The sequence below is a fragment of the Anser anser genome, assembly GCF_964211835.1.
Source record: "Anser anser genome assembly, chromosome: 7".
Taxonomy (NCBI): Eukaryota; Metazoa; Chordata; class Aves; order Anseriformes; family Anatidae; genus Anser; species Anser anser.
In genome coordinates, this window is record NC_139727.1 from 22,816,071 (window position 1) to 22,832,207 (window position 16,137).

A 16,137-nucleotide genomic window follows, 5' to 3' on the forward strand; every position below is an offset into this window, starting at 1 on the left:
AATGAGATGCAAAGTTACAGTTCCAAATATTCTTCTCCACTTTCCCTCTCCATGCTTTTCCCTCCAGCCTATATTTGAAAGGACTTGCTGTATGTTTCAGAGATAAAAATTGAGGGGGAAGAAAATGAATTCTTTTGCACTTCCACCATCCTTTCTTCACTTTCTTCATACACTTCACAACAAAGATAAAAGGTGGGATTCTCAGTATCAAAGGAAGCAGTGAGCACAAAAATTGAAAGTAAATGGGATTCCTGTCTAATGCAACATAAAGCTTCTGCAAATTTCATATAGTCTTATTTTAGCTGAGGTGTTTTTTTTTTTTTTTTGGATTTTAATGTGTCTACACTGAATAGGATTAGGCTTTTGGTGTGATTGTTGCTGTACCAATATAGAAATAACCTAACTATGGATTACAACTAGGGTTTGGCAAATGAAAATAGTCACTTATTAATAGTGTCAAAATGTCTGTAATGGAAAGCACACAGATAATGTCAAACAATGCTTGGAATTTAATTCACTATTATATTTTGGCCTCTCATCTTAAATGTATATGTTGAAGGAAAAGATGACAGAATTGCAGAATGGTTGAGGTTAAAGGGGTTCCTGGAGGTCATGTTGTTCAAACCTGTTGCTCAAGTAGGGTCCCTAAGAGCAAGTTGCCGGGGACCGTGTCCAGATGGCTTCTGAGTGTTTCCAAGGATTTAGATTCCACGAGTTCTCTGAGCAACCTCAGTGCTCAGTCACCTTCACAGTGACAAAGTGTTTCTTGATGCTAAGGCAGAACATAAGTGGAGGTGGTTCCCTGCTTTTTGATGGCAAATGTCAGAACTAGCGACCAAATACAGCTGTGTTTTCTCCATATTCCTGGATCTGTTTTGCTGTCTCATGCTCTGCTCAGGTCTCTGACTGGAACACACAAGCATTCAGAAAGCAGAGTCTGATCGCATTTCTAGGAGTGGAAGTGCAATTTGTTCTGGTAGTTGCTACCTTGTGCTTTCCTGGAAGTCTGAATAGCCATGCAGGGGCAAGAGGAGCACTATACAAAGTCAGGTGCTCCTTTAGCACTTAGAGGTGACAGAGTTGGATAAGCTCACCAGCTGGAGGGTCTATAAAACTCTTGAATACAGTACTAGAGGTTTCAAAATCATTGACTTTCCTGTTTCAGAGCAAGTCTTCTGATCTCTTGCTCTTCTGCCTTCCCTGTTCCCTACCCTTCTCCCCTTATTTTGCTGTTGGAATCTTAGGCTATGTAATTAGTTTTTAGGTTAGCAATGACCAGTTGTTTTTGTTGTCTTCAACAAGCTGCAAGAGCAGCAAGAGACCATTGTAGCCAACCATTTACAATTTCAGTAAATTGTAAATCTGTCGTCAGCTTCTACCATGTTGAGTGTCTTAAGGTTCTTCCTGAGGATGAATGCCTGACCAAGGTTACAAGCAGAATACTTCTAACAACTGTAATACATGCTGCCTCAGGGCTGTAGATATAGTTGTTATGCTTTCCAGGAAATGCACAGCCTCCTGAGTGGTACAGCAGGCCTGATCATGCCTGTCCTCTCTCACTTGGGTTCATTAATTACATTCCTTTGCCAAAGGGTGATAGAGTGCTGGGACTTCATTCACTCCTGGCTGTCAATCTTCCTTCCTATTTTTTGCAGCCATATATACTGGTGTTTTGCATTAAGTGTGAGGGAACACTGAGAAATGACCTGTTTGAAACTAATATTCTTAGATCATATTCGCAAACTATTGAGTCAGACATTTGTGTGCAAAAGTCTGTATTTTAGAGGGTAGTTTTACACGAGACTTTTCAAGCAGAAGTGTTTCATATTGAACTGAAGACTGATGGTGCGCCTACAGACTCTTGTTGGGGTGTAGAATACTTGGCCCCAGCACATAAAATCAGCATTAGCTCAAAATGCTGTCAGTGGGTTTTTGAGTTTGGTAAGAAAGAAGCTTCATGTCAACTTGATGGACATGAATTTAGAGACTTCGCCATGATCACACAAGATGGTTAGTGGTAGAACTTAGCATTTGGTTCAACTGCTAATATTGGATCAGCACTTTCAAACACTAATTGCTTATTTCCTGTATTATTACAACATCTTTCAATAACCAACTGTAAAATCAAGAAAGATTTTGACCAGCCTGGGTTTTCAAACAATACTGAGGCAATTAGATCAGAGAATGTTTAAGGTGTGGAAATACGTGGGTTTCATCCAACACCAAAGAGGTGTTGGATGAAATGAGCTTGTTATTTTAGATATAACAGTAAGGATGCAGGATGGACAAGCTCATCTTAACAGTCCATGATATGTGAAATGAAGTTTAAAGTATAGATATATTTGAAGCATAATCACAATTCTTATTTAAACAAATATTTTTCTTACTAATTACTCTGTTGGTCTTTTACCTGCTTTTTGGGTTAACTAAGTTAAAATAAGCAAACATAAAATGGTATTTCTTTGAAAAGTGCATTATTTGTGTAACATCTTTATCTTCAAATAGAAGGATAATTAACATCACTAATTATCTAATTAAGTTCATTAACCATCCACCAACAGTGCACTGTGAAGTTGACATTATGTTCTACTGTCAACAAATGCTTTGATTTCTTAGGAAGTAATTAAAATGTAAATTAGCATGTCATTAAATGCACAAGGGAAGATTGGAATCAAATATTCATTTCAAAACTGCTCATAGCACACATTTTTACTTCAATGAAAGCAGGCTCTTTGCTATTAATGATGTATATTAAACAATTTCCATTATAATATTATTGTCTTGTTTAATAACTGGCTCAAAGCTAAATTACAGTATGCTGCAGCAAGCTGGAAAAAGTTTCTTTAACTTTGAACAAAGAATTTTTTCGTCCTCTTAAGCAGTTATCTGATGCACTGTTCATTTTTCATTTTCAGATGGCTTAGAAGATCATAATGAAATAATCCAATAGGTCAATAGGTTAGATAAGAACTGCATGAAAACATACAATGCAGAGCTACCTAATTTTATATAATACAAATTACTGAAATACTTGAAATATTTGGGATAATTTCCACATTCATTGAAGATAACTGTTTAAAAGTGAAAATGGAATATAAAGGTTGCATAACGATGACTACAAATTATTAGGCTAACTCAGATCCAATAGCTATTCACCCCATTGTCCTCCCCTAAAACGCCAATACCGATTGCTAAAGGAGATGGTGTGTTACAGCACAATGCACAGTAGACAATCTATCCTACCAAAGTTGTTCCTTTCTTGATTTTTATCAGTTATAATTCATCTAAAGCCTGTAACACAAGATCCAATATCCCTTCCAAAACTTTTTATAGGTAACTATTCAAATGGCTTTTTTTTTTTTACTGTTATCCTGTGCTAGTGAAGTTCCTTTATTTAATTACATACTGTGTTAAAAAAAAAAAAAAAGTTTTTGTTTCCTGCATTTTTATTTTTTATTTTTTTGGAAAACGTGGTGTTGTTTTGTTTTGTTTTTCTTTCAAGTTAGAGACTGTCTGATTCAAGTTTAAGCTTGGATATAGGATTTCAGCCAGTAGAGCTTAAGGCTTAAAGCTGCTAGCATTGTAGTCTCAACTTTCAGCTGCTGGTTGGAGAGTTTTATTTTCACATAACAGAGATCATGCCAAATGAATAGTATTAATGTGGATGGAAGCAGAGCTTTATTTGGATGCAGAGAAACCTTAGAAACAAGTGGTAGCCAGTGAAACAGAATTACTTTTTCTGTGCTGAAAATAGAAAGAAAAATCACTTTTCATACTTCTTGTTTTAGAGATGTCCATTTGCTTCAGGAGTTTTGATGCAACATTTCATTTATAATAATTTCAGGAGGATTATTTGAAGTCAATTACTTCATGACTTATGCTATTTTTTAGTAGAAATCTTTATAAGGAGAAGAATTATGACCAACTTTACTTATCAACAAGTTATGAAATTATATATGGTGTATCATCTCATTCAAGGAGCAGTATAAAATGTACATAGGAGTTCAGATGCCCAGAAAATTAAGTATGCATTTCCACTAGAGAACAGGGATTTAAAATAGCAGAGTATAATTTGATGACGGTGCATACAAGAACAGGAAATCAGGGGAAGTTCTAGAAATCTCTGCAGGATGAACTTAAAGGTTTCTCTTAAAGAAGGGCATAGGTTACCTGCCTGTGTCCTTATTCCCTTTTGTTATTGTCCTTGCTAGCCAGATTAAAGCTTGGTTGTGCTTGACTGTTCCATTCATACTTTCTGTTGCTATGGAATAATCATGTCACCTTTAAATGAATGTCATTTTAAGAAAACTGTTAATTTTGTGGGCTATGGAGAGATGTTTCTTTGTATTCTGGACTCCGAGCTCTAAGCGTATACTAATATTTACAAATTCCTTTCTTCAGCTAAAGGATTAGAAATGCACATTTTTCTTAAACGAAAGCCATAATTCATATATAATCAGAAAATTCCATTGTGTGAAGCTTTCAGATAAATGTATTGTGATATGTAGTAATAAAGCCCTAAGTTACACACGACTGTAGCACTTGTTAGAAAAATCACCACTTTCAACAGAAATAAGAAAATGGTGAGAAAGAACAAATGAAGGAAAGAGAGACCTTATTGCTATTCCCAATATCGCTGAAGTCTGACCTTCAGTACTCGCTAGAAGTGGTAACACCTCTTCTGTAACTGGAGGGAAACTGCGTGCTCAGGAGGTTGAGTGAGTTATCTCAAAGTCACAGAAGTCATTCTCAGAGACAGGAATAAAGAACAGTTAGATCTCAACTTACATTGAACTTCTTAGCTATTAGGAGGCAACTTTACTGTTCTCACAGGAATTATCTCTTCAGTAGTATCAGCTGTTGAAAAGATGTGTGTGTGTATGCATATATACACAATTTATAAATATATAGTTGCTGTAGGAGTAGGGAAGTTTCTGTGCTGCTCAAGTTTAGCTGAAAATACTGTGTTGAAACCTCAACACATGTACACTGTACTTTGGGTTTATCCTCTTGAAACTCACCCTTGTGTTTGGGTACATTTATGGTGCATTGAAATATGGAGGTTTTTCTCATTAAGCTTGCTATTCCCCAACCAACTGGAGATGCCAGGAATCCATCCATGATCCTTAGGAGCAGTTGGCAGTGTGCATTAGCCTCCTAGCGGGTTGAGGCACGGAGCTTACATGCAACGCTTAACTGCTGGAACTGCAGTCTGTTGAAAAACTAAATGAATTTTGGCAAAGTAACAATAAAATCCACATGGCAATAACAATTTTGTGATTCAAAAGAGCCTGAAAACAGCTCTCAGTGTGGAGAGTATATGCTAAGGACTAGGACAGACTGCTCTTTGATGTTAGAAAAACACTACCTCCATAGCTTAATGTTTATTACCTGATGACTAGTGAAACTCTTTTTTCCTCTTATGAAATGAACCTACTTTCTTCCTAGTTCATAGTCAATTACTTGAAAAGCAGTCTGGTTATGAGATAGGTGGCTTATTGTTTGTTTGTACAGGGCAGTAGCATACCTGGCCTCTGATTCACCATGTTAGATTTAGGAGCAGGGGTGGACTTGACTGTCGTTGGAAATGGTAGCCCCTTTTTCTTCTGTAGCTGAGTACAACAGGACTGGTGAATTGGAGACTTCAGACAGCTTTAGCAATTTACTGTGACACTCAGATTCCTCTCTGTAAAATGGCAATGCTAGCTGTAATCCTATCCTCTGCTTGTGAGGCTGATTTATTCTCCATGTTCTAGCAGGAACAGACCAGAAGTATTGGGCTTCAATTGTGTATTTGTGGGGAGGGGGGAGAAAGTCTGGTTAGATTTGTGGAAAAAGGATGAGTATGAGAACTGAAGTAAATACTACAAGATAGAGTTCGTGCTTTGGATGAGTTTAGCCTCAAAACTTAACTGTTGCCAATCTAGCTCTGTAGCTATGTAAATAACTGTTTCAGGAATTTTCCATTAAAACAATTCTTGGCTTTAGATGGTGACTGCAAAAACTGATACATTTTGTAGAAAATGTCTCCTGCCCAACTAAATCATACCATCAGTGACAGGAGATCCACACTGGTTAGGGCGCATAGTCTAGGGGACAGAGCTCTGATGTGGGGCTGATGAGAGAGGAGCAATGCTGCACCACAGCAGATGTAATTTAATGTTGAACTACTGAGAAACATACCTGAGTAAAACTGAACAATTTTCCCTTTGTAAAATGACATTTTCTTATAGTTCTGTGTCATTAAAAATGCAAATTCTGTTTGATTCAAGATGAAAAGTAGTTGAAATATAAATCTTACATTAATAACATGTGTTTGTCATTCCAATGATGCTCCTTTTCTGTTTACTGCTTTTTCAGTTGTCACCCATAGAGGTTTTAATTACGCTTAACTGTCACTTTTATGATGTCCAAATGCTGTGTATTTATTAAATGTAAACTTATATCTTAATGCTTGGATTAAAGTCAAGTCTGCACCCCACCTTAGTAGCAGAAAACCCATGTGTAAAAGTTGTGAAAGAAAAGGTAATTGATACTGAAGAGAAAGTAAATCTGTTAATACTTGGTCTGTTCTGCAGTATCTGACAGTATCACTAAAGAGATTTTTTTACCTGCAGACCTCTATTACTTCAGATATTTCACCCACAAGTAATAAGTTTGGGGTAGTTTCACCTCCGGTGTCTTGTTTGTTTGTAAACGTGGTTGTTAAATGGCCTCATTAGTCAAGCCTAGTTACGAATAACTGTGATTTGACATCCTTGTGTTTTTTATAAACTGGAAGTAGGTTTAGTATTTATTCCTTGGGAACATACCAGCAATCAGTAAGAAGTGTTGCATTGTTTAAATATAAGTGTATGCCTTAACACCTGCTGAAACAGTGAATTTTTGAATGAGCTATCAAATCTGATTCTGCTGTGCACAACCTCTTTGCTAGTCACATATTCTACTTAAATGCACTTTTCTGTCTGTAAGAGCACCTTATGTGCTGTTCTATTTGTCTGCTGTGCCCATAGAACACTTTCAGAAAACCTAGTGATTGCTCAAATAGCAGTAATCAAAAGAAAAAAGAAAAAAAAAGAAAAAAAAACACCTTCCAAATAGAATTGTGAAAGGCATTTTAGAGGAATTAGGGATGTGGACCCTTTCTGTAATATAAGATCTAATATCTGGGAAATCAGCTATATTTAGAAAATGTGGTGGCTCTAGGAACAACATAAGAGCAGCAGAAGGGATTTCCAAATTGGTTGAAGTTGTTCACCCTGCTACTGCATGTTATCACCACATACATCCTCTTTGTGGGTTTATCAGGCTGTTTCAAAGTAATTCAGGTTGGTTTTGTTCCATTACCAACTCCCATTCATAGTGGCAGGATGTTCCAGAAACTCACTTGTCTTAGTTTCTCCAACTGTAAGGTAGAAATAAAGGCACTTACCTCCTTCATAAAGACCTCTGATAGGTACTCTCCTATCAGAGAGAGTACCTGTGAAGAGAGGTTGAGAGAGCTGAGACTGTTCAGCTTGAAGAACAGGAGGCTCAGGGAAGATCTTATTGATGTGTACAAATACCTGAAGGGAGGATGCAATGAAGACAGAGCCACACCCTTTTCTGTGGTGCTCAGTGCCAAGACAAGAGGCAATGGGCAGAAACTAAATCACCAGAGGTTCCATCTAAACACCAGGAAATCCTTCTTTTCTGTCTGGGTGATGGAACACTGGAACAGGTTGTCCAGACAGGTTGTGCAGTCTTCCTCCTTGGAGATCTTCAAAAGCCATGTAGATATGGCCCTGCTTGAGCAGAGAGGTTGGACCAGAAGAGTTCAAGAGGTCACTTCCAGCATAAACCATTCTGTGGTACTGATGAATATCACTGTGCAAGAGTAGATGTTTTTATTTAATACATCTAACATAGCTGCAGTACTATACAAATGTTCTGTGTGTGTATATATATTTGTTTATAATACTTATTTAGCTTAGAAGAGCAAAAGAAGTAGACTAACATCACTAGTTCTAGTCCTCACCAACAGATGCTAAAAACACATGCTTCAAATTAAGTATTTGGTTATTTTCACTGTCATCTGTGTGACTACTGACTTCGTTGGATTGGACCTATACGCTTGCCATTGTGAGAGATCTGGATATATGGGCTGTCCTTTTGGCTCTTCATCTTGAAGCTTATTTTTATGTATGAAGAGCTTTGGTGCGCGTGTGATCTGTAATACAACATGCAGCCTGTAATTCCCCAAAGAAAGCCCCAAAGCGCAGAGCTCCAATGACATAATGTTTCTTTAGGAAATATCTGTGGCATTTGTGGAGTCTGTATCAGGCAACGTGAGTTTATTGTGGCAAGCCTGGGTATTTATGGACTGTAGGAGTGTTAAGTGATACATATACACACACGCACATATAACATATACATATAAAAAAATAGACATAAAAACATTCCAGAGCTCAGTAGAGAATTGTTAACTTACAAGTCATACCTCAATGTTTTTTTTTTTCTTTAACCATTTCTTATTACAAACAGTCCTTCCATTGCTTTTGTTGAAAGAAATTATAGAAAATCCACACACTGTTTTTTTTGGAGTGCTATTTTTCTCTGCTTGCCAGCATTTTTCTCCTTGCTGGTTTTACTATTCCTCAATGCTAATCATTTTCACTTTTATTTGCATGAGGTCTCCATGCAGCAAGAGGAAAAATGGGTTTGGCTTCTGTGTGTTGTACCCCCTTCCCCCCTGCCATCCCCCTGCCCCCAGTAGAGAAATAGCTTGTAAATTCCATCACCTTTTGAAGCTCTAAATATTGTCTGGGGAATGTGGGCTAGCAAAATGACCTGAGTCTACTTCCAATGCAAGTGCCTAAGGCTGCAAGGTGGACAAGTCTGTATAAGGAAGACTTAAAGTGTGTTACTGTGCTCAGTTTTAGGCCAGGATGGATCAATATGGCCTTTTAGTCTGATCTTCCTTAGAATACATGTTACACTTTCTGCGTTCAGACTTGCTTTTCTGTATATTGAAACACAACCCATACATAACATCACACAATTCTAACAATTATCAAAGCAAATATACCCTTTTTGTTCAAGAAAAATATTTAACCATAACACTGTGTTCAACCTACTGCACGGAGTTGCCATTTTAAAGGATAACCCCCTACAAGATATGATTTCAGGATGTGTCTTTCTAATGGAATCTGCTTATTTATTAGCAGGTCACAGCAAATGTCACACTAGTTTTTCATTAAGCTTTACTGTATAGTCTTAATTGTTCAGACCAAACATTGGATAGATGATAGCCTGGTCTATACTCTTTTCAGTGTGTGTGTACATATATATATATATATATATATATATATATATATATATATTTTCAGTCACAGCGGTCTCCAGTCTTGTTAGCTGTTCATTTTATTTTTACAGCCAGATGGATTTCTTGTGGGGGTGGTCACGGGGGACATGTTCATCTGGTTAAAACTGACTAGTTAGAGCTCATTTGGAAGCCAAAATGGTTAGTCTTCATTCCACCAGATGTGGCTAGCAGAATTTTTCCTTCAGAGAACCCTCCGTGTGCTTGGAAGGCTCGGAGCTGTGTCAGGGAAGGCAGCGAGAATCTTCGCAACGTGGGCTTTGAGCTCAGGGGTCTGATCAGTGACCATGTCTGAAACACAGAGTGTGCGGAACTGAAACAGCTGCCAGTAGGGCACTGGCTCTGCTTGAACAGCCTGCGGGTATCTGAAATGGCTGCTAATACATGGAGGGATTGGTTGTCTACTCTGAATGGCTTTTACCCTATGTCCACAAAAAGCTGGGATCTCGGCTCTCCTCCTGTACTGAGCCTGGCTCAACAGCATGGAGATTCTGTTGCTTTCTAGGTCAGCCTTTATGGGAGTTTTGCACGAATTATGGAATACTTTTGTGAGGCCGCAACTGTGATTACAGGTTTAATGATGCTTTAAACAAACAAAAATGTAATGACTTTCATCAGTGTAGAACAGGAGCTTCCTGCAGGGAAACAACAATAAATGTGACTTCACGGCAGGGGTACAGACCTGGCTGGCAGCCAGCAGTAATCGGCACACCACATAGACCTTGTGTGTTAACTTAATTAGAGCACAGTGCAAGCAGCAGCTAGGCAGTTTGCTGTGAGGAATCACTGCCAGCGTGGCACAGAGTCCATGCATTTAAAAGTTACCCATCTGATCCATGGCTGTAGGTAGTGAGAGTCTGGGACTTTCACAGCCAGTTTAGACTTGGGCTGTGGCTCAGAGCAATCTGACTTTCTGACCTTTGTTAGAAACCCTTCAGGGAGACTGGTGGGCACGAGAGCTTTTGCATGGCACTGAGGGCACTCCAAGCTGTCCTAAGTAATCTCTGAACAGCTTCTGCCTTCTCTGCCACCACTAATCCTCAGGACCTTATTAAAGGAACAGAAACTTCTGCTACTCTCTGTAATGCAGTTAATAACCAGCCACCCTGATTCCTTTTCTGTTCATCTTATTGTTTTGGTGTACCTTTTACACATTTGGCTGGCGTATGGAGTAGATATTTGTGGTTTAGGTGGTATTGTGGCTTGTGGGTATCTGTTTAATTCATCAGTGTTTAGGAACATCATTGTGAGTCCCATAACGATCCATTTGAAAAGTGGGGAATGCAGCAAATAATCTCCTGAAAGCAGTTTATCAGTCTTGTGCTTGCACAGAGACCTTTCCTTAGCTTGAGGAGTTCATTAATATAGAATAACAAATGCAGTGACTATTGATGCAGGTTCACTGTTCTCTGACTCTAGAGCATCCTGGAAGGGCAGGTGGCCGGGAAGTTGTGTCAGACTGCTTTGCGGGACACATATTTCCAGAAGCACCTGAGTAGTGCTGGGTTTAAGGCACATCCACACTGCGTAGTGAAGCAGAGGCAGTTACTGTGGGTGTCGTCTCGCATTAGCACAGCTCTACAATCTTCCAGTTCTAGAACTAGCTCAGAGATCTCTGCATCATATTCACATTAAATAGTATATTTATAATGAAAGTCATTTGTTGCCGGTAGATCTAGGCTCCTAAATATCAAAAATATTTTTAGGAGCACTTGTTTTCCTGCGTGCAGAATGGGGACATGGACCAGTCCTTTGTCTGTGCTTTCTGCTTATACAGCAAGGAGCAGGTGTATAGTTAGAAATCCCAGATCCTTACCTCAGTTGGAGTCTTGACAACAGCAAATTGTTGTTTTTTGTTTGTTTTTTTTGCTACTTGTAGTACTAAATATCTCAGGTCCAAAAGGAGAAGCCTTGCAATTTTATTTATTGTTTTCTTTCTCCTTCTTGAGTAATTCCACTAATGACCCTTGTTAAGATCATGGATATGTTCATCTCCCTTGTGTGAGTGTGCAGCTTGCTCTCAGATGATTGCCTCATCACTGTACTGTCTGGAGAGCTGTCAAGCTCACAGACACAGGCCATATTCCCTAATTATTTTTCAGAAGACAGAGAAACTAATGCTTGCTTTTGTCCCTCGGGGCTTATACTTGCAGCACCTTGTATTGGTGTAAGTGTTCTGATGTTTCTTCTAGGGGTTTGTGTCATGTATGGAACAGTACCGAAGAACTGGGCAGGAGCTGTATGCCTCTTTGTACAAGGATCATGTACAGGTAAAGAACAGGAATGTTGTATGACACCTTTCTGATTTTGAAAGGTTGCTCTTGGACTACTCTGAGAATCAGGCATTTTAGAGGTGAGATAAGTGTGCCTGTAATGGGCAGTGAACTCCATTGCTGACCTCATCACTAACGCACGATACAGCATCACTCACCAAATAGTTTGCAGATCCTCACTTTATCTTCAGGAACCTTTTGTTGTTTGTTTGTTTGTTTGTTTAAATGAATTATTCCACTCATACAGTGGCAAAAATGAAAGTGAGGGCTTTGAACTTTTTTCTTGGCAGCCAGTAAAACTTTTCAAGAGAATTCAAACTCACAGTCAGTAAAATCTCATAGGTATGTTTCTTTTTCAGGATTGTCCATCAGGGACCAACAAGCTTCTAATTCTTTGAAATTTGAAATTCACCTCTCCTTTAGATTAATGTTTTAGTGTGTTCTTTCTCACCTCCTCCCCAAGTAGAAATATTTAAATTTATGCCACATTTGGAGGGAGTATAATATATTTCTGAAACTTTCAGACTCTGTTTTCATTGAGCATGGTTGTTGCCATTAAACATGAGTTTTGGCCAGAAAAGCTGGAGTTGAATAAATCCTCTGTGATGCTGCTCTCTTGGATCACTGCTTTTGAGCTAAATATCTAAATGAAAGCAGCTGTTCTCAAGGAGACTGAAGTGTGCTTCATTCTTATATTTGTCGCTATTACCTGATTAGTAGCATCTCCCAGAGCACTCTTTTGGTAGTCAGTCAGACCTGTGCTGGGTCTGCAGCACTTGCTCTGCTGTGGTCCCACATGGCAGGTTGGTTAGATCCCTCTGAATCACTGGGGTGGTGCCATCACTGGGTGGCAGGAGGGAAGCGTGGAGGAGTGACACAAAGTGGTTCTGTCCCACAGATGCTGCAGTGTGGTTACAGCAAAGCAGCCAAGGACTGGATGGTACTTGAAGAGCAACTGTTCTACAGAAGGGGCCCGTGGGGAATTGCCTCACAGTCCTTAGAGCAGCAATGGATTCTTGACTGCTTTGAAGGGCCTTCACGTATGAGGAGGAGGATTCAGCATGGGAGCACCCAAGCAACGATGATGCGAATGAAGAGTGAGGTAGAAAAAATTTGTAGGAGGTGCACAAATTCTGTTACAGTTGCTGGTGTCTTTATAATCCTCTCTTTCTACTGGTTCCTTATCGCCTGACTTACCCTTATGCTCTGCTGTGCATATGGAATCCACTGAATGGGTCTTTGTTTGAGAGAGAGATTAACAGCAACTGCAATGAATTTGGCAGCCACAGAATGATTTTCCATCTCTTCTGATACAAAATCTAAAATAATTGAGAGTATAACCCAGACATATTTTTCTGCTTGTAATATCTCATGGGTATAGTATTTTGCAGCGTATCCAGCAGAGTCTGGTTAGAAAGCTGCACCATCCTGTTAGTCTTATGCATATTAGGGCTGCTAGAACTAGTGAATGATCAAGAAGGGGAATTAGAGTGGTTTGAACTAAGCATTGACCTGTGTATATGGGGAATTTAGTACTGTCTGTCTCCATAGATTCTAAGTGCCAAATCCTATCAGTCAGAAGCTGAAGCAATTAATATATCGAGGTTTCCATCTTTAGGACATTTTCAGCTTTTATAAAAAGTTTGAATTCTGACAATTTTCTGCAGTCTGGGTTATATGATTTTATCCTATAACAGGCCTCATACAGGTTCATCTTTGAAAAGACAATAGACCTTTTGCTTAATTGTTGACACTTATTATTCTTACATCTAGTTCTTTTTTTGGGTCCTTTCAAATGCGTTTATTTGATTTTCCAAGGCACTTATCTGCAACATAGTTCCAAATCTGTGCTTTGCTCTGCAGCAGGGTTTTGAGTTTACCTGACAGCATATTCTTCTGTGATCATACCTAGTCTCTTTTCAGGTTCTCCTGCCAAACAGAAATGAAACAACCCCCACTGCTGAAGTGGATTCAGGTAATGATTTAGGGCTAAATTACATTGTGGTAGTGGGTAGATACAAACAGCCAAAGAGAGCTGGAGATAGTGGACAAAGCTCCAGGTCAGAATTTGGTCTAGGTAAAAAACTTAGTGTCAGTGTTCTGGGCTAAAAAAATAAAAAAGTAAATTTGAACATCTGTTAAAAGATTAGCACAATTATTATAGGTGGTATAAATACCTGGTGATAAATGGCTCAGGGAAGTGGTTATAGGAAATGTGAGTTTCCAAGAATGTGGACAGAATAATGGAGAATGTGAGGAAATCTCCAAGAAAATTAACATGTCAAATTTATTTTTCAGTGTTCAAAATGGAGCCAGATTTTTCAAAATATGGTAATTGTCAACATTTTTAATTTTCCAAGGCCAGGCTTTCTGTTACATGAGACATTAAAAGAATGAAAACAACAGACCAGTGAAATATGGTACAGAGGTTGATAGGTTTTCAGAGGGAGGAAAAAATTAAGAAGTTTGAGTTCAGAAATGTCAGCCAAGTCTAAGGCTGTGGATTTCAGCCGTTTGTATGACTGCTCCAAGTCCAGCTTTTAGTGTACATTGTTGGATATAGGCAGTATATTGTTGTATACTTCTTAGCGTGCTAGGGCCCAGGAATCGAGGGAGAATGGAGCCTTTTGTTTAGGCTTGGAACAAGACTGAAGTACTACGTAGTTTCTTCATGGAAGTGATTACAGTCTACTTCAATGAGAAGGAGTAAGAGAAGGCTGATCACTCCTTCCCTAACTGTGTGTACAGTACAAATTCCCCAAACCAGGGGCAAGGTAGGGGCTTGGGCAAGATATGAGTGCGTTATCTCTCCTTGCGTTCTTTTATGATCCTGCTCATTGCATGTTCATGGGAGACTGCTATTTTCAATTCTTCCTAATTTAATCTGAGTATGTAGACAGAGTCTTTTTAAAATTATTTGGTTATCATATGATCGGCCCAACACAGTGCAAAAATGTGAATAAATATGTTTGTTCAGTATGTTTGAATCTTCAGTGATTATAGGGATTTGATTTGAATTATGACTGAATGTGGGGGCCTGGTTTTAGTTGAACTAAGCATCCTTCTTTAGCAGTCACAGATTTTACTTCTCTTGCCTATTTTTTGCTGATCTGCAAAATCTGATAATGCTATTTCCCAAAGTAAAACAGATTGGGTGAAAGTCTAAATTGCAGATTCTTTTGCTGTCATCTGGCTGCCACTAAAACTGCCATCTCTTTCATACTCATATAGGAGAGCTGACGTTAAATGGAGCAGAGAGGGAGATGGATGAGAAAAGGTCAGACTGTAACCAGCTAACGTTCTTCCCTGCTCTACATGAAAGTTTCCATTCAGAAGACTTCTTGGAGCTATGTGTGGAGAGACAAGTTATACTGCAGGAGTTTGCAGAGTGTGAAAAGGTAGCAAAGATGAGCTAGAAAATTTTCTCAGGGGAAATGGCTTTTAGAGGGTGAACTGGATGTGGAGGCCTACCTGTTCCTCTCAGTTTTTATTTCAGGTGGACTCAGTCTACAGTAGATATCGATATCTGTCTCTTAGGAGCACTTGCAATTTTCCAGCCTCTGTACAAACTCCTATATAGGCTTACTTTTGAAGAGCATTTAACACTAACTCTTTGAAGTAGCAGCAAAAATTTTGGGCATGTGACCAAGGTATTCTGGTACATGTGAGACAATATTGTCTCAATTTGCCTGAGGCATGGCAAATTATACAGACCTGAGATTCCAGCTTCCCTACCTTTACTCATGCCCAGAGCAGTGTCTAGATCCAATTTATTACCTGTGGAAGGTTGTGCTAGATTTATAAATATGCTAGTCCAGTGATGTTTAAAATCTCTTCCTGATGAATACCAGTAAATATTTTTTTGTCCCTTCACGTGCCCTTTTTTTTCTCCACCTCCCCTTGAATGCTGGACAGATTCTTCCCCCTGAAGCCATAGAAACCTCTGCTGCTTCCTATTTGTATGATGCTTCTGTTGTCTCATCTAGTCAAAACTGTGCTATTACTTTTTGGATGTTGTGCTGGACTGGTTACCCTTCTCCCATATTTCTTCGCAGTGTCTTCTGTGTCTAAGAAAGAGGCAGGTTCAGGAATGCTGTGAGGACAGGAACTGGGGAGTAAATAAGGGTGACTGTTAGCAGGACAGTAACTTCACTCTGGTGTTCTCAATTTAATCCCTTTGCTCAAAAGCTGGCAACCTGCCCTTCACTTCTGGCATACTCCCTGCAATGGTGTCTTTGGGTCAAATCCTTGGTGTTGGATATGCTCTGCACATAGCCATTTCTCCCAGGATTGTGAGATTTTTGTCGCAAAGAGTACACCTGGCCTCATTCTCTGATCTTCTACACTGTACATTTTACTTGCAGTGGCATTGTTCCCCCTGTTGGCCTAGGAGTTAGCATCCCATAGTGGAACCCAAGAGTTAGACTTAAGCATTTAGACTCTGCTGTTACACTGTTTTGTGATGGTTGTATTAGGTATAGTTATTTTATTTTTGCCTCAGTA

The 16,137-nt window shown here is 39.1% G+C and overlaps 1 protein-coding gene across 4 annotated transcripts in view; it reads left to right on the top strand.

Moving 5' to 3' along the window:
* WDFY4 (WDFY family member 4) overlaps positions 1 to 16,137 on the top strand; it is a 134,379-nt gene that overhangs the window by 64,569 nt on the left and 53,673 nt on the right. For all 4 annotated transcript variants that reach the window (XM_083843360.1, XM_083843361.1, XM_083843362.1 and 1 more), the window contains 4 exons: positions 11,554 to 11,631; positions 12,533 to 12,736; positions 13,558 to 13,609; positions 14,866 to 15,032. In XM_083843360.1, coding sequence (XP_083699486.1) covers positions 11,554 to 11,631; positions 12,533 to 12,736; positions 13,558 to 13,609; positions 14,866 to 15,032 — 501 coding nt within the window. The remainder of the gene's footprint in view (positions 1 to 11,553; positions 11,632 to 12,532; positions 12,737 to 13,557; positions 13,610 to 14,865; positions 15,033 to 16,137) is intronic.